This window comes from Amblyomma mixtum, chromosome 2 (genome assembly GCF_055824585.1).
Source record: "Amblyomma mixtum isolate Tamu chromosome 2, ASM5582458v1, whole genome shotgun sequence".
Lineage (NCBI taxonomy): Eukaryota > Metazoa > Arthropoda > Arachnida > Ixodida > Ixodidae > Amblyomma > Amblyomma mixtum.
The window spans coordinates 44,771,131-44,799,038 of record NC_143013.1 but is presented as its reverse complement, the minus strand read 5'-3'; the positions used below and the strand labels follow the sequence as shown (position 1 = coordinate 44,799,038).

Genomic DNA, 27,908 nt, shown 5'->3' with positions numbered 1-27,908 from the left:
CTACTGTTCTATTCTTCAACCAATTTCATACCTACGCGTTACGGTCTGACAATACGTCTCGGCGCACTATCTGTGTCAGGTGCCCTACGCGATCCAAAATACCTTTACCCCCTCTCCTAATTAATTTTCTCGACAACGTCACTGCTGTCCTCTGGACGCACGCGTTGCCCCTCTGGCCAAGGAGCCAGGCAGTGACCGCGGCGGGTTTAGCGCAGGCGCGTCTCGTGGGAAGGTTGAGGCTCGGGATGACCGTCGGTGGCGGGGGCAGCAGCAACGCAAGGGAAAGTGGACGCGCGTGCGAAGAAGAGAAGGGTGCTCCTCGCCCGGCGAGAAAAGTGCGGGAAGAAGGCTCCCCCGGCGGCCAGCCCACCGACCTACATAGCGCGTCTTTCGCCGGCCTGCTCGTTATAAGAAACCAGTCTGACGGTTGCGTCGGCGGACTCGAGCCAGCTTTCGGCGGAGCGGTGACTGTGCTCTCTTCGCTCATCATCTCTTCCTGCTCCTGCTTGCGGAGGAGGCGCTGCGGCAGCCGAGACACACAGGTGAGCGCTCGCTTCCAGCAACGACGGCCCCGAAGCGATGGATACTGCGCCTTCCCTAGCGGACCGGGCCGGTGTTAGAGCACCGGGAGGTCTGAATCGTGCCAACCGAGGATGACGTGGGCCGTAGGGCCTTCATCAAAACCCAAGGGCTTTGCTTCCAAACAGTGTAATGAGTAGCATCCGTGGAAGTGTCTGCTTTCGGTCCGGTGAGCACAACGCTTTCACTAAGTAGCACGTGCTGTCGGGCTAGTTGGTACAATACTTCAGACATGGTAGTTGCGCGAAACTCACCTTTAGGGGATTTACAACAGTGCCGATGCTTAACGAGGCCCACACATTATGGCCCAGAAGCAAACCCCCTTGGCCTCTTTACTTTTGACAAAGCCCATACTCAGCTCCGAATGCAAGCGTGCAGGTGATGGAAGACGTTGTTATTGCGAAGCGTTTGCCCTCTAAGCAATCAGCGAGGTGACGTTTGTGTCTCTAGTACACTGGAGTTTCCCTGAACGTTGCTATTGGCACGCTGGCCACCTTCGAAGAGCACTGGGGATGCTCTCTCGGCTCCCTCTCTGAGAGGCAGTTCTAGATGCGCCTCGGCCCCAGCTCCAGCCCCAGTGAAAACGACGTTCCCCGCACTATGGAAGGTTTTCTAACTGTCGGCAGAGAACGCGCGGGCGTGCAGCAGGCAGCCGCGGCTACCGGTTGCAACGGGCCCTCCGGACACCCTCGCTGGACTCGGCTAAGCGCCCGGGCGTCCTTGCATCGCTGTGCGCGCGCTACGACGGTCATCCTCCGATACGCGCGCGGCGGGACGAGGCGGCGCGAGCGATCTGGTTTCCCACGCGCAGAATGCGTAGCGGGAACCGATTAATCGCTCCGTGCACGGAGCACGCGATAACCTCGGGGTCAGCGTTACGCAAGGCAACCGAAGGTGCGTTTGGAAGCCGCTGAATGCGGAACTAAGTCGCGCTGGAAGTACTCGCGGTGCCAAGGTGGTGGTTGGCCGGCGATACACGCTGGTTTTCCCTTTGTTTTCTTCCTTAAGCCTTGTTTCCAATACAGCTGGAGTAAAAGGAGAAAGATCCACATTCCTGAACGGCTTATGACGCACTTGTAACACTGCATCATTAACATACACACTGTCGCCATTTTGTGTCCGGTGCCAACAGAAACGAGATAAGCCAAGAAGTCGCCAGACTATGTAGTTTGCATTTATCTCGGCGCTTGGCGAGCTACCGAACGTAACCTTACGTAGAGTGAACGAAAGCAATCTGCTTGAGACTTCCATGAAAAAAAGAAAAACAAGTTAGATGTGCACAAGAGGAAAGAACAGATTGTAGTTTTCAGAAAAAGCGTGAGAAAGTATAACTGGCTGATGGTCGCTGCAGACCCTCGTGTAAGCTCCGTCACTCACTTCAGCCATGCCCTTCCTACTCGATGACACGCTATAGGGAAGCAGAATTCCACAGCAAACCGAAATACGGCTGGCTTAACCCGTGTGCTGACGAAAAATATATGAGCTCGCTGACTTTCTTTCACAGAAAATCGCCAGAGGAGTTCGAAATGCCGGATATAACCATTCTATTAGTGCTCTAGAACGAACCTGCAGATTGCTTTCAACGAAGGCCCTGCGGCCAATGGCGTCTGCCAATTGTCATCACGCCCTGGTCAATCCGTGTTTAATCCCCGGTCATGCTAGCGTGGATGTGGATTAACTCCGGATTACCCTAGCCTGATAGGTAATTAGCCGCGACGTCACGAAAATCGGTCGACGCCATTGGCTGGAGGGCCTTCTTTGAGGGGAATTCGTCAGTGCTTCGTTCTCGACTTGCCTCCGTCTCTAGAAATTTGTCTAAGAAACGAGTACATTGAGGAGACGAAGGCTTCCTCGAAGAGTCTGGTGTTAACCTTGTAAGCGGCACGTTTGAGCTGAGGACGAAAAAAAGAGGAACAACGAATTGGATATTCCGGATGCAATCTTCCAGTCACGGGAAAGGTTAAAAATAACAGAAAGGAAATTCTCATCTTCGTGACGTCACTTTTTATCGAAGGAACTCTTCAGTCAAACCGTCCGTTCTCACTGCCAATTACTGAACCTTCCGCGCAACTTAATGGGATCACGACTGCTTGCTGGCGCCATATCGGTAGGTTCATTTTTTCAGGATATGCGAACGCATACACCCGAGGGTGGTGCAACACCAGCAGCGATGGTGGAAAACCGACCGTCGTGCCGCCGTCGCCACGTTCCCGTCATTTACCGCAAACTGCCTGGAACCTGACCACCTCGCAACTCAAAGAGATCTCGGCCTCGGCATCCTCATTTTATAACCACTGCTGAAAAAGACAAAAATGTCCCGAAAGTGAGCAGTCAGCGCTTCCCGTACCCTCCAACCTATCTAGGGAGTGCGATTTCGAAACATAGTGGTATTTAAGTTCATGTCAAAATTGTATTCTATATTTTTTTTATCTCGTATCGGATTTCCGAATGACTTCCGCCACGGGCGCATACGGCAGGCTCGTTAGACTTCCTCGTGCGCGATTACGCGCGCGACAGATCGGGGCCCTCGGTAAAATTAAACGCGTTGCGCTGCTCGGAGACATTTCCGCGGTTTCCGGAACTTGGGCGCCGCGAGGAGAAGGGCTTTGTACAGCATCGCGTTGATCGCTCTCTGTTGTCCCAGTTCCTATTGTTTCTGAGCTTCTCTCGCGTCGTGAAACGTGGACCATGACGAATTTCCTTCCTTCTTTCCCGGCTTCTTGCCGCACTTAACGCGCACGTGACAGTACGGCTTGTATAACTACGAAATGTGGCTACGGAGTCTATTTATGCTAGGGCTGGCTTTTTCTTATCTCTAACAGAGTCACGAGCTTTGGTGAGGACTTCTCACCAGGCATTTTTATTTGTTTATTTACTTCATTATTCATTTAAGAGTACTTGATAAGGAATTTATTCCTCGTGAACCTTGCGGTCTGATTAGACGCTCTACGTCCGGGCCCTTAGGGTACGTGTGGCATGCAACTTTGGTGTAGGCATTCACCAACACAGGCGCATTCGGAAGTTGGAGGAGCAATCCTCGTGGCTGGATTAATTGGTCAAGCACCGCGTCAAACGTGCAGACGTTGTGGTTCGTTCCCCGCTGATGGACCGATATCGTGTTGTATTGTTCTATGGCTTCAGCCCATTCATCTGTAATCTAGGTTACACATTTGTCAAGTGCACTGGGATAAAAAGAAAGCGCGCGCGAGAGAGAGATTACAATGATTTCGCCATTTTCTTATGTTTTCATTTGGTTTCAAGGAATGTATACTTCTTAATTATGTTTACTTAACGAAGTCTTCGTCTCTCCTGCTGTAGTTAGCCTATAAATGTCTGTAAGAGTCATTTACCATGGCTGCCAGAACAGGCACGAGTAACTGTGACGGCGTACACTGGTGGACAGTAGCACAGATGAATGAGTAAGGACAACCTGGAGACATCTCTGAACTACGCTACATGGGAAAGATTACTCCTGCGGTCGTTCTTTAAAGGGTCGCGGGGGACAAACAGAAGTAGTCCGACCGAAACAGAAGTGTAGTCCGAAACAGAAGTGTCCGACCGTGTTCGAATCCCAGTGAGACCACTCTCATCGAAAACGGAGCTTTAATTTGGCGGAAAAAAACGAAAAAGAAAACAAAATACGCGATCCATCATCGCCGGCCGATATCGACATTAAAAGGCGAGCGTCGGCACTGCTTTGTCGCTGATCTCAGAGGCTACGCTTCACCGCCATTCACTTCAAGACTGTGGAAACCCATCTTTCTCGCTTACGGGCATCAGATTTAGGTTTAGGCTTACAGGGTTTAACGTCCCAAAGCGACTCAGGCTATGTGGGACGCCGTAGTGGAGGGCTCCGGAAATTTCAACCACCATGGGTATGTGGGACGCTGTAGTGAAGGCCTCCTGAAATTTCAACCACCTTGGGTCCTTTAACGTGCACCGACATCACACATTACATGAGCCTCTCCATCGAAATGCGACCGTCGTGACAGGGATCGAACCCGCGTCCTTCAGGCCAGCAGCCGAACCGTAACGTCAAGAGTCTGAATTGACTGGTGGGATGCTTTTTAAATTAATTTTCTCGGCCATAAACGCGTATTTTGTTGCCGGACAGACGTCAAAGCAACCAGAAAGAGCCAGCTAGAGCATCGATTTTTATTGATAACAATAATTAAATGGAACTGCCCTCAGTATTCCTTTACAACAGAGGTGTCGCCTATGGCGCCGTCCGGGTGCAGTTCTGTGGCGATGTACCGTGGCGACTGAAATGAAGTTTTCCCAAACGCAGACTCGCTTGGCCAAATTGGAACAGTGGACTCTGTGGCGCGGTTCGAACTCTTCGCCTGTTATGGTGCCACACCAGAGAGGAAGCAGACGAATACGTATTTTCTTCACTTGCGCTTTTCTGCAAGCACATGCCAGGACGCTTTTGTTACCGCTCAAGCGAGGAAAGCACTAATACTGGCAGCATGCAAGCTCGGCCGTATTAGTTAACAGCCGGGTGTCAAAATTTCTCGCCTTTTATTTCATGGCGGTCTTGTTGCCAAGTTGTTGCCGTTAAGGCAAATACTTGCCTTCAGTAGTCGTATACTCGAGGGAAACGATACACAATATATAATGGTGGGAATAATGAAAAAAAAAAAAGAAATTTGCGCATTACTTTGGGCTCAGTGGGCTTCGCGATAGTTGATTTTCTCTGAATCTCTTTCTCGAGAAGCAAAGTTTAGGTGGGCCGTTATGGACGATCGGGTTTGGGACTACATCAAACTGACAGAAATAACCGCAATAATTTGCCGCGCTAACCAAGCACAGCTTCTAGGGAGTAAGGGAGCAGCTCGCATTGTTTCGCATTGTGCGCCATGTGCTTTAAAGGGTTAAAGTGAGCGCCACAAGAGACTGCACGTTCTGTAAGCCTTTATGGGACATCGGCATACTGAGCTCCTTTGCTGTAACCTTCAGCCTCGGACGTAATTTATCTCCGACTTAGGCGTCTGTCCGGATGTCTTTAGATTTTGTCTCCTCAGGTTCCACATGGTTTTCCTTATTTCTTCGGTGTATTCTGCCGCATGGTTAAAGGCATTTGGTCGGTTTTTGTGCATCGTTGCTTGAAGTATACGCTTCGCTCGAAGTCACGTGTTGCTTGTAGTTTCTGCCCGCCGCACACATCGCTTGCGACACAGCGCGTACGCATGCATTGCGTAGCGCACAGGACTTTCGGGTCTAACCTGTTGAACGCAACCCGCGTAAGATCACATCAGGCACGCGACCATATCTCAAGCAGGGGTCACCTGAGGTCGTCGGAAACAAAGCTTAACAGTGGCTCCTATCTTGAGACTTGAACGCATAGAGGGCCACGTTAGAACAATGCTGGATGAAAGCCAAGCAGTGCAGAGGCTTTCCCTGTGGCTTGCGCTTCTTGTGAGACGGGTAATGCAACCGGATAGAATGGGCTGAAGTATCCTCTCCGACTCACTCTGCGACGGGGTTGAAAGCACGGTGTGAACAGCAGCAAACAATTTTTTCGCTGAGAGCACTAGCTCTTTGTGCCATGTTTGCGCCCCGCATCACAATCTACTGGCTTGGAACTCTTAAACTCGGGAACTGCTGCAGAATTGCCGCTCTGTCGCTAACGGTACAGCTGCAAGTATTGCCTGAAGTCTGGTGGTGTTTTGGAACGAGAATTCAGCTTACACGCAGTCCGGCGCACTAATCAACCAACGTGCTCTGCATATCGAGTTACTCCCCTTAGAAGCTCCAAACCTGGGTGCGAGGTAGTCTCGATATAGTCACGGGAAATCGTGTACAGGCGTTAATCTATGAACTCACGGTCCTCAGAGGTAGCGTATAATTCTACTTCCCTGTTGATAGGTTCTCGCAAAGAAAAAAAAATTTAAGTCCGTTGTGAGGATAAAAATGGCGAACGCTGTGCAACGCTACTTTCTTTGGGAGCCTCTTCTAGTATTCACGGGGCTTTTCCCGTCCACCGTGCAGCTCTACAAAACGCCTACGAGCGGGGAAGACAGATCTCAAGAACATTCAGCTTCCTTGTCAAATCATTGCGTATTTTCGGATAACGCCTTAAGAGCATGAAAGATGGGCAATGAAATTGTACAACAAACGCCAGCGCCACCAGTTCAGCTCCAAGCAGGCCTACAAGGTAATGCGACAGCCCGCTGAGTGGCGAGGAGAGACGGATGGTGCAGAACCGGAACACGGGGCTTTGAACGGGAGAAGCACTCGCACCGACACAAGTGGGTCAGACGAGCAGTATCGTAGTAACACGGTGATCGTTTAGCCCTTTCCCTGTATGCGTCCATCCATTTTGCTCTCCTCCCAGGCTTCCCAGCCGGCAAGGCACGAGGCTTGCTCACCGCGAAGACGGTGCGTGGCGCATAATTTATTCCCGTGGCTTCACGTAGGGACGCGTGCGCGCAGGAATTTATGGCAACTGCCGCACGCGCTCGTTCGACTGGCCTCCGTGCGGTCGCGCCGAAACACTCGTGTCTAGCAGCGCTGGCATCGAGGCACCCTACTCGTGTCGCGGGGTTAACGCTTCGGGAAAAGCGAAAGCGGCTTGTTTGTCCTCCGTCGAGACGATTTACGTGCTTCGGACGTGTTTGCTAAGGAGCTAGGGGGAAGCTGGGCCGTCTTTGCGCCGACGCGCACGACTTGAAAGCACCGGCCTGGGGGAATTACGCGGGCTTTATCACACTTTCTGTCTTCGTCCATGCCACGAGGCGTGCCGTTAGTGTTGTGCAATGCCCAGCTTCGAATTCCCCGGAGGCAGACGAGTCTCGAGCGGGGTGCGTGTTGCGCTGTTCGCATTTTAATAGTATTTTACCTCGCAGTACAGGCTCACAGGTCCTGTTCGCCGAGGGCGTGCAAACGCGGTGACGTATGCACACAATTTAATAGAATCGCCCGATTTTCCTGTCACGGGCTCTAGTTTCATGTTCGGGACCAGTTACCTAATAGATACAGACACATGATTATAAGTTTATTGGGACGTAACTACAGTCTATTCATCATGACAGTTGCAGAAGTGTAGTTCATTTAACGAACGCAGAAACGCTAATGCATACGTGTGTTGCTTCGTAATGTAGCAGCCCGTACGCGCTCGCGTCTGAGAGACGAACGCTTTGCATAGAGGGCACGCGGGGATCCCATAGTTATACTATACTGTGTGTTACAAATTATTCAATACAAATTTTTCCTTAAAAAAAACTATGAAAGATACGTCGGTGCTGTCTGTGCAGGTTGATTGTACGGCAAGGCAGACATTTTTTTGCGCGATGAAGTAATATCAAAAGGCGAATAATTAAGAACCAAATTTTTAATTTGTTGTAGGGTGCTGCTTAAATTGTATTGCGGAATTCAAGGCCTCCGACATCGAAGGCGAGCACAGTTTATAAAATTTCTTAATCGGCATCGTGGTTCGAAATAGTAAACGAAAAAATTCGCTTTTGATAGCACGCAGGCTGGCTTTGCCGAATTGCAGATCGCTGAAATGGCGTTCCTGGGCTTGGTATCGTCACAGGAATCACGTCATCGTCATCCACGTCATAGAAGGCGTAAACTGAGTGTGTATTGGATTCAAGCGACGCCATTTTATCAATTTGCAATGTGGAAAAGCCAACCTGAAGAGTTTTCAAACGCGCTTATTTCGCGTTCGGTATCGGGAGCCACGATGCCCATTCCTAGATATTAAAAACTGGGCTCGACTTCGATTTTGACTGCCTTCTGTTTCCCAATTTAAAGCTGTACCCTAAAACCAAAAGTAAGAAAGTTGTTCAGCTTATTCTAGTTAATTATATCTACTTTTCGTTGCACTCTACCAAGTAAATAATGTCCGCCCTGCCGCAGAATCAACCTGCTGAGACTGCAATGAAGTATCTTTTCCGGTTTTTAATTAAAAATCTGTACAGAATAATTTGAAACACCCGGTATATATACAGGCGGTATACGTGGCCTCTCTAAGAGCTATCTCTCACCGAGACGCAAAGCTGCTTGACGCGTGCGTCTGGTTGTGAGGGCTTCGAGACGACGCGAAAGCCCTCGCTCGGTGCCCCGCATCTTCGTCGCGTCTCCCTGTCAGACAGGCTGTCCACGTCGCGCCCTAGGAGGAAGAAGTTCAACTCTGCTGCCGACTCTCGCATCCCACGCATCTTTATTCAAGTTGTGCACAGAAGGCCCTTAGCGCGAAATTAGGCGCCGGAGGGGAACGCGACGTAGTCGTTATATATATGCTTAACGAGGCACGAGTTCTGCAAGCTCGCGGGGTAGGCAGCTAGTTAACAAATGACTGGACAATGGCGACCTCCATTAGAGCCAGAGGCGGGCCAGACCTTGTCCCACATCGAACGAGAGCGAGCCACGCGTGCCCGGTCCCGACACGAGACGCCGGGAGGGCACGCCGTCGGGGGGCCGGAGTCCTCTCGCGCATCTCGCGTCACGAGCGGCGACGCGACCTCAGCTGCCGCCGCAGGAGCGCATCCTTGACGCCTCGAGGGTCGACCGGATAGCCCCTGCTCTGCCAGGAGGCACGCGTACCAGCCCAGACGGGCGATCAGTCGGCCGGACTCGAAGGACGTCATGCTGTCGGACAGGCATCGCGTGTATGGGAATGCGGGGCTATATTGCACCTTTCCCTGCTCTGACTAATGAGCAGCCTTTGTAGTGGGAGTGCGCGGTAACGATGGTGCCTTCAGTTGCATCCGGGTGTCGCGTTCTGATGCTGCTGTCCGCACTGCTTACGGAGCTGGACAACACCCTGCATGTAATCAATTGGTTTATTGGTTTGTTGGGGTTTAACGTCCCGAAGCAACTCACGCTACATGAGGGACGCCGTAGTGGAGGGCTCCGGAAATTTCGACCACCTGGGGTTCTTTAACGTGCACTGACATCGCACAGTACACGGGCCTCTAGAATCTCGCCTTCATCAAAATTCGGCCGCCAAGGCCGGGATCGAATCCGCGTCTTTCGGGTCAGCAGCCGAGCGCCGTAACCACTGAGCCACCGGGGCGGGGGCGTGCAATCAATTTTCGCCCGGAGAAAGACACCCGAAGGGGGCAGGGGCATGGGGTAATGTCAGCCTATTTAGTCTGGATGCCGAAGCTCTTTTGATGAAACGTTCACAGAGAATCGCAAGCCTCGTTTCAGACGTTACGAAACACGTCTTAAATAGCGCCTGAAAAATTCCTGCGAGACGCCTCCAGATACAGAGGACATCGGCGGCCGCAGTGACAAGAGCTCTCTCTCTCTCTCTCTCTCTCTCTCGTTTTGTATCCCATGTATTCGGCTCTACGGTTCTCGCTCTCATTAGCCAAACGCCAAACATCCGCCGAATTATCGTACGCTGTCTTCGCAGGAGCTGCAGTTGTGCGCCACAGTACTTACACTAAAAAGAAAGAGTGCATGCATTTCTTTCTCATGAGGAGCGTTGCTAATTACACTCTCTTTAATGAAATCTGCGATCGATGGAACTGACGATAAGATGTTACGCGTTAAGGTAAAATGGATACACACTAAAACATGGGAACCATGAAAACGGCCTTAATACGTACTTCTTTGTTTTTTCACAGTGTATCCACATATAATTCTGTGTGTGCTCGCCTGTTTAATGTCGTAGCATGAAGTACTACGTTCCGAGTCAGCGCTTGTCCCGTGTAGTTCTGTTTCTGGTCATATATATATATATAGCGAAGTATACGCTTCGTTAAAGGAAACATTTATTTGACTCGACGGTTTGATCGGAAGACCGATCTTTTTCACTCTTGAAAAAGAGCGGTCTGCCGATCGAAACGTCGAGTCAAATAAATATGTTTCCTTTAACGAAGCGTATACTTCGCTATATACTCCTTTAAGCAGTCAAGTAAACTATATATATATGCACTAGCTGAGCTAGTTAGCGCATGTTTGACGGAGGAAGCAGTCGAATAAAGACGGATGACTGTATGGGAAGCACACACCATGTGACTTGGCTACACAGCAGTGGTTTGGCAGAATGCATTTTCTTGCAGGAAAAAAGTTACCTAATAAATCATGGCCCAGGCACAGGCTACAAAGCAATTCCTGTGTTTAGTCACGCACTATAGAAGGAACACGTTTTATAGTCTCAACCTAATTCCTTATCCTAGCATATAATCAACTAAAAAGCGGGAGACGAAAAAAGCAACGTTCACACAACACAGTCTTGTCACATTCTTCAAATTACGTGATAATCGATGAGCGTAGGTATGACTGTGCTTTTGCTCTCTTCACTTCACTTCACTTCACTTTATTTTCCTTAAAGACCCTTTTCCAGGGTGTTACATAAGGGGTGGGGTTTACAAAATGCAGGTATCAACAGTGCTTGAAAATGATGATGAACATGTTATGGCAGCAATATTATGGGGAAGGCCGTTCCAGTCAGCTGCTGCACGAGAAAAAAATGAGTTGGCAAAAACAGTGGTACGGCCACGTGGACGCAAAACTTGAAGAGAATGACCGATGCGATGGGACCTGCGTTGTGGAAGTGCGCAAATGTATGGTTCTTGTTTTAGTGGTGAATAAAAGAACTTGTGAAACAGGACAAGACTGGCTATGCGACGGCGACTAGAAAGATTAGCTAGACCTGACTGAGATTTGAGGGATGATATGCTCACGTCGTACGAGTATGAGGAGTGAATGAATCTGATAGCCCTGTTTTGAACAGCTTCGATAGCGTGTGTTAAATATTCTTGATGAGGGCTCCAGATGGGTGATGCGTATTCAAGTTTAGTTCTAACGAATGAGATGTACGCTTGTAGTCTCACGTGTTGTGGGGCTTCCCGTAGGTGACGTTTTAAGAATAATAAGAGAGTAATTACTCATTGGCATCCACCCAAGCGCAGCCATACGGCTACAAAGGAAAGCTATACAGCTTTCTCAGAAACTTCGTAGTTAAAGAAAAATTCGTCCTGGTCCGGGGTTCGAACCCGGGACCACCGCTACACCGGAGCAGTCGCTCTACCAACTGAGCTAACCGGGACGGCAAGCTTATGGTAGGGCGAGAGCGAATTGATCAATAACTCGAAGTGGGAACAGTGTTGGTCAAATGTTTAGGGGAATCCCCCAAGGTGGAGTAAATTTGTAATAAGAGAGTAATTACTCATTGGCATCCACCCAAGCGCAGCCATACGGCTACAAAGGAAAGCTATGCAGCTTTCTCAGAAACTTCGTAGTTAAAGAAAAATTCGTCCTGGTCCGGGGCTCGAACCCGGGACCACCGCTACACCGGAGCAGTCGCTCTACCAACTGAGCTAACCGGGACGGCAAGCTTATGGTAGGGCGAGAGCGAATTGATCAATAACTCGAAGTGGGAACAGTGTTGGTCAAATGTTTAGGGGAATCCCCCAAGGTGGAGTAAATTTGTAATAAGAGAGTAATTACTCATTGGCTCTCTTATACTGCACGACTCGATCTAGTTCTGAATAACGGACAGATGCTAGAGAAATGGCGGCGCATCTAACACAGCACAACAAAAAAACAGGACACATATGAGCCCAGAACTTACTCATTTTACAAGCTTCTCATCAGCTTCCTGTATTACATATCGTGGAAATCAGGAGACTGAAAAATAGTGTCATGGCATTAGTCGACGCGACCTAAGCGTAAACATTAAACTGCATGGACATGAAAACAGTCCTCGAGTTTGTAGTCACCACTTTTGCAGAGCCCAATGCACAGCATACCGTAGTTAAACCAGCCACCCCTCGTCCAGCTCGCTACAGCAGGCGCGGTGGTTTCAGAATGTTTTCTCTCTCTCAAAACGAGCAGAGCAGGATCAACCTCCAAAAGGCGAACGTCGATTCCAACTAGGCAATAACATCATCATCATCATCATCATCATCATCCTGGCTACACCCACTGCAGGGCAAAGGCCTCTCCCATGTCTCTCCAATTAACCCTGTCCTTTGTCAGTTGCCGCCACTGTATCCCCGCAAACTTCTTAATCTCATCCGCCCACCTAACTTTCTGCCGTCCCCTGCTACGTTTGCCTTCTCTTGGAATCCACTGCGTTACCCTCAAGGACCAGCGGTTATCTTGCCTTCGCATTACATGCCCTGCCCAAGCCCATTTCTTCCTCTTGATTTCAACTAGGATATCATTAACCCGCATTTGTTCCCTCACCCACTCTGCCCTCATCCGATCTCTTAACGTTACACATATCATTTTCAATAATCGTTACACCTATCAGGCAATAACATGTCTGCGCCTAAATGTTCGACAGTAATTAATTAGCCTGCTATTAGTCCAGATTCGTCGTCGGCACAAAGAGATCCCGCCTGACAGTCTTTTTTCCTCACTGCCTCGTCACTCGCCCAACTGTATTACGACGGCGACCACGCTTTGCTGTGCCCTGCAATGATGCGCGCCGGGTTTTGCATGTGAAGAACGGGCACTAGCAGCGCACGCGCGTTTCTCGACAGGAGCCCTCCTCACAAAGACAGTCCCGTCTATAGAGACAACAAAAGCTGCCCCGCTATATATACGCCCGCCCGTCGCACTTTCCGCGGCAAACCCAGAGTTCGCTCGTAGACAAAGGATTCCATTTATAACCGCGCCGCGGCGACCTCAAAATCGCCTGTCTGGTGCCGAGGATGGTCCCTGACGCACACATTGGCTTTCGACGACGTTCGAACGCGTCTCTAAAAACTGCGGCCATTTGCATATTCATGGCTGCTGTTTAGACAGACGAGGACCCTGCCAGGCGCGGTGGCTGCGGTGACATGTGCCGTTTACCACTGCCATTGCTGCCCACGCTTTGTACCTTAGAAATTTTCCAAGCCAACGACACCACGCAGTATATTGGCTTATGACTTGTAGCCCATCAACCGCAGTGATGGCGTAACGGGTTGAGCGCCCGCTCGCATATGCTGCCGGAGGTTTGATCCCCACTGCCGCCACACTGTCCGATTTTTCAGTGGGTGCAGGCCCCCCCCCCCCCCCCCCCCCCCCCAGGCTGTCCTTTCGCCACTGACATCAAATCGTCAACTTTCCAACTTGTAGCCCATCACTACTGTTTACGTACATGACTCAGTCTGTTTCATTTGGCATGTCAACGTTATCGGGTACGACATCGATCGTGAGTCCACCAACACATGATCGATGTCTTTCCCCACTGACTGCTTGCAAACACATTTAATTCACTTGGTTGCGTCTACGAACGCTGCGGTGAAGGACTCGAACGACGGCTTCGCACCACGGAATAGTTAGGGCCCTTCGTTTCGGGTTTTCTTCTTTTTTTTTTCAGAATTCGGGAGATAAAACTCGGGCGATATTTTTGAAGATCAAATTCGGGTAAAAGTCGGGTTATTCAGGAAAAATTTCTGTAGTTCGGGTTTTTTTCGGGTCATTTTTTGCAGCACAAGGCAGTTTACTATAACAGGTCGTTTTTCTGCTAGGAATCAAATGCCACATTTTTTGGCTAATTATTCTTTAATAAACAGCACGGGAATCGCGGATTCAATCAAAAATGGTTTAGCAATTAAGATTTTTTTCCAATCTGTTAAAAATATTTAATCGCCGCCGCGGTGACTCAGTGGTTATGGTGCTCGGCTGCTGACCCGAAAGACGCGGGTTCGATCCCGGCCGCGGCGGTTGATTTTCTTTGGAGGAGAAATTCTAGAGGCCCGTGTGCTGTGCGATGTCAGTGCGCGTTAAAGAACCCCGTGTGTTCGAAATTTCCGGAGCCCTTCACTACGGCTTCTCTCATAGCCTGAGTCGCTTTGGGACGTTAAACCCCATAAACCAAACCAAAAATATTTCATCGCGTATCTTACGAGTCTTATGAAGCATTACCACGGTTAAGCAGTACCACGAGCTGCCTTTATTCGTACACTGCGAAAACATTCCACATCATAGCGACGATTTAAACACGGAAGGTCCTTGGATGAGGGTGTCCTCAGCGCCGGTCGCGCTTCTGCAGTGGCTCTGATAAGACGTCTTGACGGTAGACAAGTTTCGACCTCTCGCTTCTAAAGTGCAATTTTCGAATTTATCCTCAATTTCGTCCGCCTTATGAAAACGAGCGTTAAAGAGGTTTACGGTTACCCTTCATGTAAAGCCCTCACCCGAGGGCCCTTGAGATGTCTGTAATAAATCAATAAATAAACGACCGAAGACACCCCTCTGGAATAAGCACGAGATATCCGCAGTTTTTCTTGCGCTGTCTTCAGTTTTGTGAACTGGAAAACGAACACAGTACAGAAGGCTCACTTTCGAAGAGAATTGGGTTTTCCCCTAAAACGAAATAGTTGTTCACAAAAAGCGTACTACTAAACAGTTTTTTTTGCAATGTTTATACGAGTGGTAGCGCAATAATGGCTTGCCATTGTTGTCCAACATTATTGCAGTCGAGGTTCGTTTGGTTGAAGACCCCAACTGCTACATGTTCGCAATGGGACGGCATACAACTGAATTCTAGCTATAATAGGTCTGATCTGGTTTAAGTGAAGTCCTAACATGAGAGAAGAAAGAAGTTTCTGATGCAGTATATTTTCGGGGTGTTAGTCAGAGATAAAGCAGCAAGCTTCTTTGTCTGCGGAAACTTTTAACAATCATTAGTGCGCTAAAAGGTCCTTTATATTCCGGCAGTCTGTTCCAGTTTGTCGTGGTTAAGTTAAACCTCAAAATGTTCCACAAACGTTTTGCGGCGCTCCGTTCTTGAGGTTTTCTTTTTCTTTTTTCCCGGAAAGGAGCGCTTGCGAACTGGAAGATCTCGTTGCGCGAGTATCCCTGTCTTTCGCGCCGCATTAAACATCGCGGCCAGCCAAGTTGCAGCAGAGACAGCACAGCGTCGCTGTCGCGTAGCTACTAGTAGCAGGCAAAACAACAACAAAAAATAATAGTAAGATGAAAAACACAGCAGCCGTATTTGCGTTTCCTTCTGACCTTACGGCACATCGCTCCAAGATGGCGAAGAAATGTCGCGCCACGCGTCCTACGCGTTTCCCTGGACTCGGCAAAAACAAAACCGCGAGGAGGCAGCACGCGCGCGCTGGCGTGCCCACACGCGGCCGCGCATCCATATGCAACAAGGACGTGCGCCGGAGGCAGCCCTCTGTGCGCGACCTTTATGTGCACCTCCCGAGGCGCTGCCGCCGGAGAGGAGCCAGGCGGAGAACACTTCGGGTTGCCCGAAACGTCTTGTCTGTGAACATCGTGGGCGTGGCATTTGCGCCACAGAGGAATGAAGGAGTATGCCGTAACGGCTGTGGCGACAGACGAGCGTACGCAACGGCAGAGTACGCAACGGCAGATAAGACATGCCATGCTTCACGAGAGCGAGAACTTCTTTGCGGACGATCCGAGACCTCGAAACGAGCTTCGGTGAAGAGCATAATCGTGTTGAAGTGCGACAGAGGTGCTCAGTACATTACTGCAGATGCCTGGATCGTACCTGTAATACGAAAGGGTTTACATGCCACTCTTGAGCGCTATGCGCGGCCTACTCTGCGTAGGAATCAACTTAATGTTTTACGTGAGGTCTATGTGGTAGCATGGATCACGCGACTTGAAATAACAAGGGCAGCACAGATGGCATCGATCCATATTTGACTTACCATTCCAGATGGATACATAACCCGTCGCTCACCCATTCCAAGCGCGACCTCCGAAGACAGTGCGTTAACACGCCGCCGCACCCGTCATGAACCCCAACAAATTATCGCCACCTGAACCTACTCAAGGTTCGTGTGAAGAGAGGATGAGTGGCGCGTGACACCTCCGGAGGAAGCTAGCTTCACCACTTTTAGTCCTGCATGCAAGCGAGGGACATAAAAGAAAAAAAGAAAGGCTGTGGTGTGTAAGAACCGCTCGCACGCTTTGCTGCAACGCCCGTCTCACTGCGCTGAGGCCGAAAACGCGATCTGTGTAAGCGTAGCGAAATATAGCCCCAGTGACAAACTGCATGGGGGAAACTGAAAGAGGAGGGACCGTAAGAAAAACGTTTCACGCTGTAGATCCTGTAGTACTGCGCCCTGAATGCAACGCATACGAAGATGCATAAAACCGATCGTTTTTATTCTTATTTCTAGACCAAAAATAACTCGGAGAAATAACTAAGCCTGTGGGCGCGTGGCGAAGACGACGCGGAAGGAAAGAAAGGAAGGACGACAGCCGAGTGGAAGCCCGGCGCTGCAGCGTTTCACTCAAAAGGAATGCGCGAATAGAGACATCACTGGGGCGTTTCGAAATCTCTGCGGCGAATTCCTCCGCTTGGACCTCGCTTTGTGGAAAAAACGGAGCGCATCATCCGCGCCTGGGAAGCAATAGCGCTTGCTCGCGCCCACCGTGGCAGTGAGAGACAAGCGGAGAGAAAAGGAAGAGCAAAATTCACGAAAGAAGGAAGACTGAAACAGTTCAAAGAATGCCGAGAAGACAGAAAAGAGAGAGTCTCCTGACTGCAGTGCGTCCCGCACTGTGAGGAGTGGCCGCCGGTAGAAGGACGGAGCGAGGCAGACGACTCGTCCTCGCCGGTTCCGTCCTCGTTTGACCCATGGATCGGAGCGCGCGCCAGACGCCCACGTGGTACGCACGCACGGCTCGCTAGTACCGCCGCGCGCTGCGACGCCTATGCCGCGACCCCATCAAGACGTCGCGCAACAGCGCTCGGTAACTCAACGCTGTAGTAACACACGCGCTCATCGCGTCCGTGGCACCGCCTCTTCGCCGTCGAGCGACGGTGCCGCCGAGGCTCCAGAGACTCGCCTTCTTTTTTTTTGTTTTCCGTTGTTGTTGTTGTTGCAAGAAAGAAGAACTGAGTGAAAGCAGATCAGCCGTGACACGCGACAGCACGTCGTTCTCGTCGTGATGGTTTCGGAGCGTGTGCAGGTGGGAGTGTTGTGGAGGCTGGCGGGACGTGCTAGCTTGGCCGCTTGGGATGAGCTTTCCCAGCGGGCCTTGTCGCTCCAGTTGTCCGCCAAGTGTATTCCGTCCCGAAAGAGCGGACGTTTCCGGGTTTCTGTGTCGGCGAGGGGCCGCGGTCCGTGCTTCGAGATTAATTTTCCCACGGCTTCTAGCGCTCATCACATACCGGACGGACACGGCCCGCCCCCTTGAACGTCGACGATGCGGGTGCGGCATCGAAGGAGTGTGTTATCCTGCATAGGAGTGATTTATGTTCAGTCCCACGTGCGAATAGCTGCAAACATGGCGGCAGGTGAACAAAGCGTATCCAATCTCGTGTCACGTTTATACTGAAGGAAATCAAACACACGCCATCGTTTGCATGAAGCGCGTAAGATGGGTGTGAATACACACATTTGCCATTAGTGCCCTTCACGTTTCCGTGTTCGCGGGGAGGCGTCGCAGTAAAAAGGTTTTTATGCGAAACTGTTCTTAACGTACAATTTATTTGCTGTGAAGTTACGACGGTCCCCTCGTTTTCAGCACTGAAGAATTTTCGAATAATGCACAGTAGCTGTAGCAGAGCGGCAAGCTGGGCTAGTTGGTGCAGATGCATTATCACAAAAACTGTACTGCACTCTAACAGACGCGAAAAACAAGACTGCGCGAGACCTGTCCATTTCTGTCTTCTTCTTAACGCTTTAGTTTTTCCTACGATGCACAGCCGCTGTTCTCAGCACATGAACATGATACAGCTGCCATCGCGGAGAAAGCGAGGCAGGGTACGAGGATCGCGCGGCCAGTTCTCCTTACATCCTATGCGTCACTTTATAAATCTGCGCATAATTAACCTCACTATGCTCCTGTCCACACCGCTGCTAAGGCACTGTCGCATTCTGTCATCCCTCTGGACCGAATGCGCGTCGCAAAGGCAAGACGTTGCCCAACCGGCGAGAGAGCGCAGCGGGAACGCGCAGTCCGCATCATGGTCCGCATGCCGGCACGACGCGGCATGCTGCGCGCTATTGCGACGACGCGTGCGGTAGGTCCGCGGTCGAAGCGAGACCAAAAGGTCAGGGGAGGTCGTTACATGTCGTCTCCCCCCCCCACTCTCCTGATGACACAACGCCACTGGCCTCGTCACGCAGGTGCTGCAATCGGGCCAGCGGGAGCCAGCCTCCTCCTTTGGACATCGCCGGGAGCAAGGAGCGGTCGTCGTCGGTCCAGGCACGCGCCATGGGCCATGCCACGGGGGTCGCAGGTGAGCAGATCGCTTGGTCCTCGAACGGGCCCTCTCCCGGAGGCAGGTGCCGACCTTGTGCAGGAAGGAAGTGGCCGCTTCCTGGATCGCCCGCCAAACAGAGGAAGTGGCTCCGTTCCACTTAGCTCGCGTGCGCTTCTTTCGGTGGCGGGAACAAAGAGAAACCGCCCGCGGCGAGACGCTTTCGCACGATCTCCAGAGCAGGGCCGGCTGTGAAAGGCCCGTCTGCGGAGGAAGGGCAAAGGCGGCCACCGTGCGGGGAAGTGAGAATGAGGCGCGCGCATCCGTGCGCTGATGCGGTTGAAAGGACGCCTCTTCCGAGTGTTTATATAAAGGCGGAGCCCTTTTGTCCGCTCCACGAGGGAGACCGCAGCAAGGCGGCTGCTGACCATTGTGACGGTGAAGCTGCCACACAGTTGCCTTGGTGTTTTGGCGGCAGTTTTTTCTTGCGGAATACGTCTATCATAACGGTGTTTAATTGAAACCATCTTTAGAAATCAACAATTCTTTGGGGTGATAACGTGCATTAAACGAATTCTTCATAAATAGACTATGAAATGAAGGTTTAAGCGTATATATAACAGATGTGCGTGGGCGCACTTTCAGCACCATTTTGAATTACTACGAGGAAATCTAAAGAACATGTATTCCGCAGGCGACGTACAAGGGTTGTGGTCTGCTGGCTAAGCAGTGTTTGCCAAAAGAAAAAAAAAAACAGGAAAACCACAGGATGTACTCTTCGCTATTGTACAGGTCCTTCACAGTGTGAGGTCATCAAGGCAGTCGCGTGTGAGGAAGGGCTCTGATGCTTGCGTTTTATCGTACAGTAAAGCGAATGGGCGTTTCATCGGCCGATGAGCTTGTAAAAGATATCGGCGAGAAGAGCTGGTCGCAGCTGGCACTGGACAGAGTTAAGACGATGTGGGTGAGGCCTTCGTCCTGCAGAGGGCGCAGTCGGGCTGCTGCTGATGATGATAATGGCAGCGATTCAGCTCACCCTTCTACGCGGTGCACGAACGCGAAATTGGCACCGCGCAAACTCTAGCAGCAAGAACGCTCCTGAAAGCTTTCGGCGTATGCTACACTTTCGTGACCCATCTTGAGAGGCGCTTCGAGAGAGGCTGCGCCCGCGCTGGCCAGCCTGGCAGCTTTCTGCCGCTGCGCCACGCGCGTTGTGTGCTCGGCGGGGGAAACAACCAGGAAGGCACGCCTCGCGTCCGCGAAACCACGGGGCTCCGCGCGAATACCGCGAAACGTCGTCGGCCGCCTCCGCAACGATGACAGGTTGTCAGCCGCCGAAAGCAGAACAGAAGCGGCGGCCCCGTTACGAGCAGGTCTGCTCCGAGGGAAGAAGCCCGCCAGCGAGCCCACCGGTGCCGCATCGAGGCAGCGGTGCCGCGCGGCTCGGGACAATGCGAGCCTCGCGCCTAGACGGGGATAGGGAGAGAAAAATGCAGAACAATGGCACGCCTTCGGGTGCCTATAACGAGCCCGACCAGCTCACCAGACTCGTCTGCCGCCGACGCCGAAAGCAGCGCTTCTGTTTTGGGGCTGTTCTGCCGCCTCGTTTGTCATTCCGGCTCTGCTCCGCAGTTGACGAATCTGCGGAGCGCTCATCCAAGGCGCGCTGCGGGTCTCCTATCTCGTAACTTGGTTGCAACGGAGGAGCTGCCGCTAATTAAGGTCAGCGGCAAGGATGCCGAGACGGGTTTCGAAAGCCGAATCATTTCGGTGTTCGCGGGTCGAATGTACAAACAATCAACGCGCAGTGGCAGTATACTATTGTTGGCACGTAGCATGTCTATTTAATTATTTGTTCCGTGCTGAGGCCATATATCATTACAGAAGGAAAGGCAAAGAGAGGAAATTGGAAAATATGACAAGCACGCAACGCATGAAAATGCGGCGCCAAGCAGCATAAAGAGAAATGCAGACGCAGTGAGTGAGAGGAAACAAATGCAAGGGGACAAGCCCATAGAGAGGGGGATAAAGGGAGTCAACGAAAAGAGGGACTGAATGAAGGAAAGTAGAGTTTTCTGCTTGCACTGAACGTCACCATGCCGTGGGTTAATCGCCAAACAGGCGCATAAAAGCTGTCAGCATAAACAGATCAATACGATTGTTAAAGCTAGACAAACACAGATGCAAGCCAGAAGAAGGAAACGGGGCAAGAAGACGTGGGTTCCATTATTGGGTGAGGGCACGCTCTAAATCTAGACCCCGACTCACGTGAAAATATTGCCTGCGTGTGCACCATCCTCCTTTAAGCGCGCCTTTAAGGCTTTACTAGAAACGGCAGAGAAGTGGTCTGTAAGAGCGTATGTTTGTTTCTGCTGCGACAGCAGCAGTGGGGCCATTCTGCGAAATGTCGGCGTCGGTGTTGACAGCACTGGAGTCAAACCTCCGTTGGCGCGTGAGAGCAAAGGAGTGAGACCTACCAGAAGTCTATGGGAGGTGCCCACCATAGGCCCATACACGGATGCACCCATCCACCCAACTCCGCTCCCCACTACCCTACATTCTTCAGAAGGCCTCCACCGATCTCCACCCTCCAGATGCCACCGATCACCAGGAGCAGAGCCCTCCCTCCCTCCCCAGAGTGAGAGTTTTTACACAGGAAAGCAATGCTTGTTCACATGCCCCTCCCCCTACAAGAGTGATAGATAAATCCGCCCTGACCAGAAACCAATAAGAGGAGCCCACCACCCACCCTCCAGGAGCCTTCATCCTCAAGATCACGTAGCGGAATGAAAAAGTGACAGCTAAATCAATCTCAAACATGGAATGGGAGGGCGACCAATGTTAAGGGAAAGGCAAAAGCTCTCTGCCGTTACAACTTCATCGGATCACTTCGTACGATCGTCCGTCAATTTTGACTTTAATTTCTGTCGAACTCAGCCCCATGTCGGCAGAAGAACGCCGTATTCTTTTTATTTCATTTTCTCGGAAGAACAACTTCATCCACGTCAGAGCCATTGTACCTGTTCGAAGGCTACATTCGAAGATTTCTCAACGAGTCCTCGGATGGAGAAGTTTCGTATAGTACTATACTGGAAAGTTCTGCGTTCACTTTCTAAAATTTTTTTCAGTTGATAGGCTCATTGCCTAGCAAAATAAATTTCCAGTGAAATGCGCCATTTTAGCTGACACTCCGCCTTATGAGCCATCCTTCAAGTAATGCCCATCAGTGGGTAATGAGGGGTGCCCAGCCTTTTGCTTTACCCGCGCTGTGTATACCCCTCATTATGTTTCATCACCTTGTCCAAACCGCTGTTGTTGTGAATTTCATCTGGAAGTTTTTGAGGGGGCGATGCAAAACGAAACAAAAAAAAAGAGAAACAGCAGATAAATTCTAGCCGACAGTGTTGCATCTTCAACGCATATGAGCGAAGGAAGAAACAAGAGAAAGTGAGAAGGAAAATGGGTCGCCGTGCATTGCGAGGAGAGGTGATGGCCATGAAGTCGTGCATTACAGGTCGTCGGGTGCACAGTCAGCCGATGCCACTGATGGCGCATGAAAACAAAGTTCGATCGACTGCCGAGACACCCACCGGGTCTGATATTGCGTGACCTCTCCCAGCGCGTGTACATAAATAGATTCCTGTTGCGGTGTGCGGGCGAAGGCAGGCACAGTAGGCCGACTCAGCATGGCACGCGAGACCGGCTGCAATGATGAAGCCTTTGATGGCAGAGCGGCGCCGGGGCGAATCGGGACAGGAACGACCGAACAGGTCCCGCGTGTGCAATCCATCGTGACAGCCTGCTGTCGTCATTCAGCACTAGTGCACAGCGAAGTGTGGCGGTCATCGCTCCAGGGCCTAATACGTATTGTTACGCTCTTTGAAGGCTCCGAGAAAGCTGCACTGGCATCTATTGCGCTGTGCTCTCTACACGAACATTAGTAGCGTTTCTAGTCTATATTCGGCCCCATGGAAGTATGCCACAGTGACTGTCCATTGAAGAGTGAGATTAGGGAACGTTGGCATCGGTAAGCTCATTTTGAGAATAACTGCCGACATTACAGGATGAGCAAGAGCTATTTGCGATGAATGAACGGTTACACGAGAGATGCGGTACAGTGGAAGGTAGACTGCGCCGACTGTATTAAAAAAAATGCCTTACTACTGATAGACGATTAGAGCGGTGAATTAAATGAGAGCGTGCAAATATATGAAACAAGAAAACCATGCGCTCACATTTACAATTTAAAGGTCAGGATATACTTCCTTCGGGGTGTCGCGAATCAGTACATTGATCAATTTGACTGAGTGAACTTGTCTCCTGAAAATAAATCCTGTTGGTGACATTGCGATATGGCCAAGTTGTTTCGAAGACACGTGAGAAAAAATACAAAGACCTTCACCTCTCAAAAACCGGGCTCGTGGCGGCAGCAACTTTTTTCAAATCACTACGCACTGATGTGAACTGACTCGTAATGATGCCATCATTCACGCTGTGCCGAAGGCTGCTGAACAGCTCATTTGTTGTTCTTTGCGCAGGGCTCGTGCTCCTGTTGTGGGTGCTAACCAAGTGTTCCGGCACACAAGGAGAAGTACGTAACGCTATTTTCTTTTCCAACGAAGTTGTCTTTGGCGAGTGACTTCGTGTGCAATGTTTACAGAACATACTGAGCGCAGCAGAAGACTATGGCCATCATTCATTTCGCGGTAATTTCTTCGAAACTTGAGCTTAATGTCACTGATTTAAACATAAGACGACAAAGACAAATAAAAATGCATGTCCTTACCAGTAACATGATTTCACTTTCATTCCAGACAGCCTGTATGAACTGAAAATAAAATTATGTTGTAATTTAAAGTAAAATTATCGCTACCATCAATTTCTGGCTTCTCTGCAAACAGATGCCTTGTTAATATTGTGGAAAATTTCTGCCTCCCAGCCGAAGACAGGTGCGCTTGTCGAAGATCGCTCCACAACTAGTCAAGATGCCACGGAAGAAGGGACGCAATCTCCTCTGGTGACTCCACGGCCGGGCAGGCGCGTCATTGTGTACATGGGAAACCGGCCATGGTTCTCGAGCATGTACGGCACGGCGGATGCCAGCAGGACCGAATACTACGTGCCTGCCGCGGCCAAGCCAACGAAGGCGATAGCCAGAAGGAGCGACCCTCCGTCACTTTCGTCCAAGGAAAGTGGCCAGGCTGGCGTCGCGACCGGTCTCAGCGACAAGGCAAACAAGCTGAGCAGCGCTTCCCTCCTGGCTTCGGAGACCACTAGTAACGAGGCAAGCGCCGACGCCGAGAACGACAGGTCAGACCTTATCGGCGAGCTGGATGTCAACAAGCACCCGCCGCCGCCTCTACCGCCGTTCAGTGGTCCGAAGATCGAGTTCCGCTCAAGGACCGTCCACGACCCGACGCAGCCGAGCAACGGGGACAGCGGCAGCTCGCAGCACGACCAGAGCAGAACCGGTGACAGCGCAGCGGTCGTGGGCGCCAACCGAAGAGCCGCCTTGCAGGAGTCTCCTGGCGGCCGCTCTGCGGAGCTGAGCGCGGCCAGGCAGCAGGAACTCGCGGATCGCAACCAGAACTCGCGGTACTTCACTTTTGGACCGGGCACCTCTACAGCCAACGGAGGCACCAGAAGCAGCAACTTGTTCGCGACGACAGAGAGCGACGGCGGGGAGACGTCGCGCGACGACGATCCCGTGCCGTTTGGTGGCGGCGACCGCTTCAGCCAGCAACGCCCGACGTTCAATGGAGGTCAGGACAACAGGAGGCCTCCTCTGCCAGCACTGCCGCCTCCGCCACCACCCCCGCCGCCACCGACACCCACCGCTTCTCCGCCAACTGCCTCAACTTTCGGAACCACGCGCTTCAATTTCAACTTCCAACCAGTGCCCGCAATTTTCGGCAACAACAGCTTCAACAAGGGTGATTTCCAGTTCGAAACGTCGCATGACCAAGACTCGTCCGCTCAGCGAGACAGTGACGGCAGGTCTGGCTTCAACAGCGCTGAGCAGAGGACAACACCTCCGGTAACAAGCCAGGCGCTGCGTCAGTTTCCACCAGCCTCACGCCCACCTGTTCCGGCAACTCCGCCCGTGCCACGACAACCCGTTGGGGCCGAGAGGCCGTTCCAGACATTTTCCAACCAGAGGCAAGCGCCTGCAGCAGTTGACACAGATTCCACAAACGCACCTTCCTCAGCTGGTCAAACACTGCGCTTCAACTTCAGGGATTCCAGTCAAGCAAGGACGAACCCACCGCCGAGACCTGTTCAGACTCCCGTGACGAACTCTTTCGTCACTTACTTCACCAATCAGGATACAAAGCAGGCTCAGAAGTCAGCGCCGTTGACAGATGGGACAAACAGGCAGCAAGAAGAGCCCAGGCTGAGCTTTCGCAACAACTTCCAGACCAGACCACCGCGGCCTCCACCCCAGCGGCCCACCTCGACATCGTTTTTCCAAGGATCGCAGGCACCTCAAGCACAGCGATCGAGTTTGAGAAACAATCTGGATGATAATAACAGCAGGTCGCGCGATTTCCCTGCATCAAATCCTAGAACTACTCAGCCGTTCCGCCAGAATGTATTTCCGGTCGACCCGCCGGTAAACTCTTTTGCTTCGAACCAGAGGCCTCAGAGCGGGTTCACTTCCAGTCCAAGGTCGCAGGAAAACTTTTCGCCAAGCCCGAGAAGCCAGAGTACGTTCCCGCCAGCGAACAACCTGCCGAGAGGAAACTTCCAAACTAGCCAGCCACCGAGAAACAATTTCCAAACGTCTAGACCATTGAACAGCTTCCAGTCGAACCAGAGGCCTAATAGTGATCTCTCATCCAACACGAGACAGCAAGACAGCAATTCCAGAGGGCAGAACAATGACCAGGGCAATTCGAGGGTTCAGGATAACAGGTTCCAAAGCTTCGGGAGGAGCCAGAACAACTTCCAGTCAAACGAAAGGCCACCATCACCTTTTCCTGGCAACCAGCCTAACACACAGTCCGCACCTCGCTCCCAAAACGGGTTTGCGGTGAACCAGAGGCCGTCAGGCTTCTTCCAAGGCAATCAGAACACATTTTCCACAAATCAGCCGAGGCCCCAGGACAGCTTCTCGGGGGCGGACCAGTCTTCGCGTGATAGGAGTCAGGTGAGCCAGCGCCTCCAGGACCCTCCGCGTGGAAGACCACAGAACAGCTTCCAGAACGTTCCTCTGCCGCGTCCGCAGTCGCCGCCTCGTCTGCAGTCGCCGGTGCCCTCTCCACCGGCAGTGAGGACCCCCCCACAGAGCAACGACAACTCGAACCCGCAAGATACTCTCGAGCCATTCCGCAACGACTTCCAGATCGCGCTTCGACAGAGAGCGTTTTCAGCAACGACGGCTTCGCCCGTGGATGGTAATGACAGCGGTGGAAGGACAACAACCAGCCAGAGCTTCCGGTCGTCTTCGCAGTCCGCCAACGCAGCGACCAGGAGGAAGACAAACCGGGTCGTATTCATTCCAGGAAATTTCGGCGTGACACCCACAAGGCGGCCGGACCCGTACCGGTCTAAGCTCCCGGGATTAGCGGGCTCCGACTATCCGACCTACAGTGAGGTCCCTTTCACCAACTTCAAGTGCTCGGAGCAAAGCACCTCCGGGATGTTCGCCGACGTCGAAGCTGGTTGTCAGGTGGGTGAGGCCAGAACTTTCTCATATAGCTTTCTACACAGCATGTTTAGCCGGCACGCTCGAAAAACGATGTAAGTAATAACTTTTGCCCGGAATGTTTTGTCCACTGCACTCAACAGCATGCAGGATAGGAAACCTCCTGCGGAAAGAGTTCCGCACATTGCGTTTTTTCTGTCTGTCTCTTATATGAGCACTTAGCTTGTGGTTCCCAAGTGCGGAGTCTTTAGCTTTCTCTGCACAAAAAGAGCGAGAGAGAGAGAAACTCACATGTCGCGAGCACTTGCCTAACTCAGTGTGAGGGCGCAAAGGAAAACGTGCCGAGTGCTCTGGTTGAAGTCGCATCGGTGCAGGTTATTAAAAACGTTGCTCTGCCATGAACTTCTGTTCTTTTCTATCTTTGCACGTTTTGCGTGGCACAGTTTCAAATGATGCGCTTGTACGGGCGAGATGTCAGCGAAAACTATTACACGCCGAATTCTGCCACATCTTCACATGTGTCCCTCCATTATCCAGCTGACCGTTTTTGTCCTTGTCCTTAAAACTCCCAGGTGTTCCACTCATGTGACAACAGCAACCGACAGAAGAGCTTCCTCTGCCCCAACGGAACCATATTCAAGCAAGAGCTGTTCACGTGTGACTGGTGGTACAACGTGGACTGCGACTCGTCATCCAAGTACTTCCACCTCAACGCGGAGATGTACACCACCACCACACCGAGGCCCAAAACGCGGGACAGCCAGCTAGACGCAGACCGCCGTGACGTCGACAGCCGATCAGATTCTGGCCGGCCCCGGTCTTTCTAGCTTTAGCTCTTGTCATTGCCATTATATAATCACTTACATTCCCGGAAAAGAAAGCAGAGAAAAAGGAAACATATAGGTCGGGACTGCATGTTGAAGAGGCAGGTGACTTTACCAGGCTATGAAACGGATGAAAGGCGCGCAGGACGACCGAGCACTAGTAAAGTTGAGTAGAAAATACGTCACCCGTGAAAAAAAAGAAACAAAAAGAAGAAACAGAACAGATTTCATGCATACAAGATCTTCCCTCCATGCGTACAAGGCTGCTCTCCGGACAACTCGGTTTCGTAGAAGCATGGCCTACCTATGGACGCACAAGAGTTTATTCGAGCGAGACTACTCCAGATTATCTGTCAATTATGCGCGAGGATAAGAATGCGCGCTGTGCTTGAAGACAATGCAAGGAAACCACTTTCCATCATTTTTACCTGAAGGTCACTGTCTATAGCTGGGCGCATTCAGGGTGTGTTCTAACGTGCTGCATTGCATTATTTAGATAATTCATGAACATTTCATTTATCTCACTTCAACGTCATTCCAAGGGCTCTGTGACTGTTCAAGCCGGTGCGAAACGCCCGAAGAAGGATAGAACACGTGTAGGCACCCCACCCGTTAAGGTATATATAAAGGAAGAAAACTGTGCACGCGGCATGCACCTTGAAAGCAGATATACGTGTGAAAGAAAAAGAGCAGTTGCTTGAAACTTCAATAAAGATTTGTCGTTTTGTTTGTTGGTTGAAGCCTGAAGTGTTTAATAATCGGTTGC

The 27,908-nt window shown here is 51.3% G+C and overlaps 1 protein-coding gene across 3 annotated transcripts; it reads left to right on the top strand.

The window, feature by feature from the left end:
* The first annotated feature begins 428 nt into the window (after positions 1–428).
* LOC149359177 (uncharacterized) lies at positions 429–27,828 on the top strand. Of its 3 annotated transcripts, none has more exons than XM_089571423.1 (5): positions 429–542; positions 18,597–18,709; positions 23,209–23,261; positions 23,610–26,342; positions 26,891–27,828. In XM_089571423.1, the coding sequence occupies exons 2-5, from the start codon at positions 18,685–18,687 to the stop codon at positions 27,143–27,145; spliced, it is 3,066 nt and encodes a 1,021-aa protein (XP_089427549.1). In that variant the 5' UTR covers positions 429–542; positions 18,597–18,684; the 3' UTR covers positions 27,146–27,828. The 3 variants fall into 3 exon arrangements, with proteins under 3 accessions (XP_089427549.1, XP_089427550.1, XP_089427551.1); XM_089571424.1 differs by lacking the exon at positions 429–542 and adding an exon at positions 17,249–17,433; XM_089571425.1 differs by lacking the exon at positions 429–542 and adding an exon at positions 18,456–18,520.
* The last annotated feature ends 80 nt before the right edge of the window (positions 27,829–27,908 follow it).

Bases quoted from the DNA above. Each gene is read 5' to 3' on its own strand.
- LOC149359177 (XM_089571423.1), top strand. From the start codon at position 18,685: ATGGGCCATGCCACGGGGGTCGCAG. The intron at 18,710-23,208 runs GTGAGCAGATCG...TTCTTTGCGCAG, and splicing joins CCATGCCACGGGGGTCGCAG to GGCTCGTGCTCCTGTTGTGG. The intron at 26,343-26,890 runs GTGGGTGAGGCC...TAAAACTCCCAG, and splicing joins ACGTCGAAGCTGGTTGTCAG to GTGTTCCACTCATGTGACAA.